The following is a 5,804-nucleotide window of genomic DNA, read 5'->3' as shown; positions in this document are numbered from 1 at the left end:
ACAGCAGAAGCCTGAATGGTGTTCTGATGCTTGACGGGTTTGAGCAGAGCTTCCAGACTAAGGTGGGCTTGGAAGGAAGACCTGGCAAAGTGCTTCTGAAAACCAGCAAATGAAGACCGGATGGTTCATAAGGGTCTCGTCGGCAGCTAAGCCTGGGGGTGTGCAACTGGGCAGCGTTTTGTGCCATCTTTTTTTTTTAATTCATGAGATATTTATTAAAATAACACATTTAGGGAAAAAATCAATACAATGTATACATCATTACTGAAAACTGTATACCATCATACAAAAAAAGGATTTTATTTTGGGAAACTGATTTCTAATTTATGGCAAGTTTCACTTTCAGAAATAAAACCACAGAACAACACGATCTAATGCAATCTTAAAGGCTGGCATGCTGAGCAAGGAATGTTCTTATTCTTTGTAGGAGTTCCTTCTTTACACTGTCAGGTACCAGGGTTTTACATCTCTTACATCTGCCCATGCTGAGAGCCAGGGTTTGAACTATGTGTTCCTAAAATATGTGCTATAAATCCTCTGCCTTTTGGAGTGATTTCAGCCACCAAGTCATCAACAGTAACGTGTTCTAGTCCTTTTTCTTTAATTACCTCTTTACAGTGTGCTTTCAACTGGTCCTTCCAGCCACATTCAATTAGTTTGGCTCTCAGCAGTTCTTTGAGTCGTTCTCTTTCTCCAGTTTCTATCAATTTTTGGTTAATTGCTGCTCTCATCTGCGCATCTTTGTTCATCTTGCTAACCACACTCTTCGGCTGCCCAGACTTGTTTTGTGCCATCTTGTGTGGAGTCACCCCAAGTCCGGGGCTGACTGAGTGGCAGCAAACAACGAAGTGTAGCCGGCAAAGCCTGATGGGTTTTGAGTTCCCAGTGCATGGTGGGGCCTGGCTGGGGAGTGAGGGTGGCTGGCCTTGAGTGTAGCAAGCTGTCTGATGAAAGGCTGAACTGGCAAAGACCCACAGTCTGAGTTTCAAAATCATCGTCAAAGCTAGCACTGTGTCTAGTCCTCGCTAGAGCAAGAGTGGAAATCGAACAAAGCCACTCACAACCCCAAACATGCAAGCAAACTCCAAGCCACCTGCCAGTGGACAGAATCTTCTGGCTTGGATTTGAGGCTCCCTGAGGGAGGCTCCGGCTCAGGAGGGTCACAGGCTCTGTGACAGGTATTATCAGACGTCTCCTCGGCCTCATGCACCATTAAAATGCTGGACTTTCCACCATCACAGCTCCACAGCGGAAAGGAAGCCAGAGAGAAGCTGAGAGGCCATGTCCTCTGCTCACTGAGGGGTCAGATAGAAGTCAGAGAACGAGACCACAAAACACACCACTGAGATGGGGAAGTAGTGAAATTTCCCAATCAGGGGGCTGGGAAAGAGGGGAGGAAATCAAAGAGCCTTTTCAGAGGAGGATTGAGAGGCGAGCCTGTGCTCCAAACCCAAGACAGTGCCTGCTGCTCCTGGCAGAGGTGATGAGAGCGGCAGTGCTCGTCAGAGCTGCTCCAACCACCCTTGCCAAGAAATCATCCAAGAGCGGCCCGATCTTCATCTCGCTTGGGGGAATAAAACAACAACAAAACCAAAACACAAAAACACACCAACCTTTACCATTATTTCATTATTTGGACAAAAGTTTAAAGAGCACATGCTTTTCCATTCAACGATTCATACACAAAGTTCTGTGACATTGACCATGATCCCCACATTTTAACATCATTCCCACTTCCTCCTTGTGTTTTCCCTTTCCACTCCTCCTTCCTTCCTATCCTTTCTTGTCTTCTGAGTTTATACCGAGGCAAATGTTGATCTTCTAGTCTCATATGGTTGATTTCTTTTTCATCAACAACCAGAAACATGTCAAAGCCTTCAGCAGCATCTCTTCGTTTTGGAGAAAACAGGTGCCTTTTGCTTCTGAGGTTGATATTCTGTCAAATGGCTATAGGGGTCTTCAAGAGAGGTCTGTGGGTCACCTGCGTCAGAATCACCAGCTTCAGTTGCAAAAACTTGCTAATTCCTGGGCCTCACGCCCACACAGTCAAATTCTATCATGGCAGGTACTTGGAACCTGCATTTTTTTTAATAGCTGCCAGTTGATTCTTGTGGGAGGTGCCATCAAGGACGACTCAGAGAGACCCTCTGGACAACAAGTCGGAACCTTGCCCTGCACACTTCAGTCTGCAGCACTGGCGTTTCCCATCTTCTCATGCAGGCGGTGGGCCCTTCAGTGGGAGGCTCTGGGAACAGCAGGAGGAGACTCGTTCCTCTGACAAAGCCATTATTCCAAGGTGATCAGATCATAATCCACGGCTTGAGAATGCCTCTAGGCTACAGACCATCAGCCGCAGGGAGCTCTGAGGCTCAGCACAGCATACAGAGTTAACTGAAAGGTCTGTAGTTTGAAACCACCAACTGCTTAGCAGAAGATAGAGATGCAGTCTCCTCCCACGAAAATGTACACCTGGAAACTGTTGAGGGGCATCAGGGGTCAGAGCCAACTGCAAAGAGCGGGGGGTGGGGGGCGGCAGGGTTCTTTCTGAGGGGACCCTGGCTATGCCTGGAGGCATCTCTATTGTCAACTGGGTGATCACCACTGGCATTCAGGGGACCGTGGCCAGGGATGCTGCCAAACGTCCTCTAATCCATGGTCAAGGTGCCACAGCAAAAATGATTTGGTTTAAAATGTCAATAAGGACATGAAGGAGGACTCTGTCCTTGACCAAGAATAGCCTTTAGTTCTTATAAACAGATGCAAAAGATATAAATAGACAATTTGAACAAGAATTTTTTTCCTTGACAATTTGATTCAACAATCTTACTATCAGGTATGTATCCCAGAGAAGAGTGGGCTGCAACACATTCTCCCTCCCGTGTTTATTGCAGCATTATTGAAATAGCACAGAACTAGAAAGAGCTCAGGTGTCCATCAAAGGATGAAAGGTTGATAGATAAACAAAGGATGAATGGTTGAAGAAACTCTAGTGGGGTATATGCATCGCTAAGAAGCTACCAAGAATTTGTGAAACATTGCTGCTCCACGTGGATGAATCTAGAACTATATGAACTAACAGTCACAAAAAGAGAATTACAATGTAAGCCCACGCTGATAAAAGTCTAAGAAAGGGTTAACACACAGAAAGAATCAACCTTGGAGGGTTAACAGGAATGAGCAAGGAGGCAGAAAGGAGTAAAACTACATACATTGAGGGAAGGGAAAGGCAATACACAGTAAGAGGTTTACTGTTGCTGTTATGTACCATGGAGTCAAAATTGACTCATAGCTGACCCTCTAGTGGGTTTTCAGAGGCAGAGAATCACACAACAGGAGTTGTCTAACTTTTTCCCAAGGAGCAAGGTGGACTCAAACTGCTTGTCTTTGGGTTGGCAGCACAACTTTTTCCCACTAAGCCGTCAGAGCTCAGAGGCTGACTGGGCATCGTAGTTCATTAACTGCATTAATCAATGGTAATATGAGGGAGCTCTGCTGTCCTAGTGACAAGAAGCTGTGCTGCAATCTCCAAGGCATGTGGTTCGAGGTTACCAGTTGTTCCATGGGAGAGTAAACAATCTCCTTCCATTCACGGCCTCTGAAAACTGGCCAGAGGGTCACCTATGGGTCGGTTCCGACTCTATGGAAGACAACAACAACAACTGATGTTATACCAAGCTCCACTCTCCAGCCATCCCCATAACTGTTAGCAACCGTACAGCTACCTTCCAACCTTGGTGTTGACAGTCCACGAGCGTCCTTTCTTGCTAGAGGAGTGAATGGAGAGGGTGGTCTTGAGTCAGGGAGCTGTCAGCCTTGTAGGCACTGCCATGACTGGCAGCAAAGCTGGGAAGGCTCTGATGGGCAAAATCCAGTTTAAAAAAGACTATCTCATAGGTCATTCCAGCGTTTCTTTTTTTCTTTCTTTCTTTTCTTTTTTCTTTCATTCCAGCTTTTCAACGTGACATGTTTCAAAGGACTACGTTGTTGTTGTTATGTGCTGTCAAGTCGCTTGCGACTCATAGCGACCCTATGTACAACAACCCTAAACTCTGCTCTGTCCCGTGCCAATCGTACTGTCTCCGACACACCCATTCCAATTACCCCAGTCACTAAATCAATCCACCTCATAGAGGGCCTTCCCCTCCTGTGCTGTCCCTCCACCCTCCCAAGCATGATGTCCCTCTCCAAGAACCTGTTCCTTTTTACAACATGTCCAAAGTATGTTAGACGGAGCCTTAGAATCCTTGCCTCCAAGGAGCAGCCCGGTTTGACCCTTTCCAGGATGAATCTGTTTGTTTTCCTATCAGTCCATGGTACATTCAATACTCTTCTCCAGCACCACGGCATCAATTTGTCCATCCTCCTTAGTCACTGTCCAACTCTCTGATGCATAACAAGTTATCGCAAAGACCATGGCCTGCATCAGACACACCTTAGTCTCCAGAGTGACATCATTGCTCTTCAGTACTTTGGAGCGGTCCCTGACAGCAGACTTTCCCATGGCAATACATCTTTTAATTCCCTGGTTACTGGTGCCAAAAGTGTTGACTGTGGAGCCCAAAACTAAAGCTGTGAGCAATCTCAATCTCTTTACCATCCATCCTGATGCTGCCAATTGGTCCAGAGGTGAGAATCTTTGTCTTCTTGACATTGAGCCTCAACCCATATTGGAGGCTGCAGTCCTTGACCCTCTGCAGCAAGCTCTTCAGGTCCTCCTCAGTTTCAGCAAGCGGGGTTGTGTCATCTGCATAACGCAGATTGTTGATAGATCTTCCACCAACCCTGACACCACACTTCTACTCACAGAGCCCAGCCTCCTGGATAATCTGTTCTGCATACAGGGTGAAAAGGTATGGAGACAGGACACATCCCTGGTGTATGCCCTTCCCAATTTTGAACCATGCAGTGTTTCCTTGCTCTGTTCTGAAGACTGCCTCCTGGTCCAAGTATACGTTTCGCATTAGAATGATCAAGTGTTCTGAGATTCCCATTTTTCTCAGAGTCAGCCACAGTTTGTTATGATCCACACAGTCAAACGCCTTTGCATAATCAATGAAACACAGATAGACATGCTTCTGGTATTCCCTGCTTTCAGCTAAGGTCCATTTAATATCAGCTACAATATCCCTAGTGCCATGACCCCTTCTAAACCCAGCCTGGGCTTCTGGCAGTTCTCTGCTGATGTGCTGTTCCAGTCGGTTTTGGATAATCTTCGGTAGAATCTTGCTTGCATATGAAATCAACAATATTTTTCTATAATTTCCAAAATCGGTTGGGTCCCCCTTTTTTGGGATGGGAACAAATATAGATCTCTTCCAGTCAGTTGGCCAAGTGGTTGTTCTCCAGATTTCTTGGCAAAACTTAGTTAGCACATCCAGGGCAGCATCTGTTAGCTGAAATATGTCAATTAGTATACCATCTATTCCTGGGGCCTTATTTTTTTGCTATTTCCTTCAAAGCAGCCTGAATTTCTTCCTTAATCACCATAGGCTCTTGCTCATATGTTGTTTCATGAAATACTTCTGTGTCTGCCAATTCCTTTCAATACAGTGACTCAGTATATTCTTTCCATCTTCTTCTAATAGTTCCTGGATATGTCTGTAAAAATAGGAGAACTAGTAAGATGTGGATAAATGTCCAAATGGGGGAGGCAAGGAGGCGGGGGGTGAAGGGGAGGGAATTAGGATAACAGAGCTTGGTGAGGGAGCAGGGGAAGGAATTAGGAGGTCCAATAGGGATCTGAAAAGACAGGGCAATAGCGGGCATAGATCAATGGTGATTAATTTTATAATACACAGTGTACA

At 45.7% G+C, this 5,804-nt stretch overlaps 1 protein-coding gene across 1 annotated transcript; it reads right to left on the bottom strand.

Moving 5' to 3' along the window:
* Positions 1–382: 382 nt before the first annotated feature.
* Positions 383–755, bottom strand: LOC102877444 (transcription and mRNA export factor ENY2-like). Its single transcript, XM_006881282.1, has 2 exons — positions 535–755; positions 383–458 (listed from the first exon to the last, which is right to left on the bottom strand). The coding sequence occupies exons 1-2, from the start codon at positions 747–749 to the stop codon at positions 383–385; spliced, it is 291 nt and encodes a 96-aa protein (XP_006881344.1). The 5' UTR covers positions 750–755.
* Between the last annotated feature and the right edge of the window lie 5,049 nt (positions 756–5,804).

This window comes from Elephantulus edwardii, unplaced genomic scaffold (genome assembly GCF_000299155.1).
Source record: "Elephantulus edwardii isolate Elephantulus edwardi_28Jun2011 unplaced genomic scaffold, EleEdw1.0 scaffold00014, whole genome shotgun sequence".
Classification (NCBI taxonomy): Eukaryota; Metazoa; Chordata; class Mammalia; order Macroscelidea; family Macroscelididae; genus Elephantulus; species Elephantulus edwardii.
The sequence above is the reverse complement of the archived record's forward strand: the minus strand, read 5'-3'. Positions and strand labels throughout refer to the sequence as shown.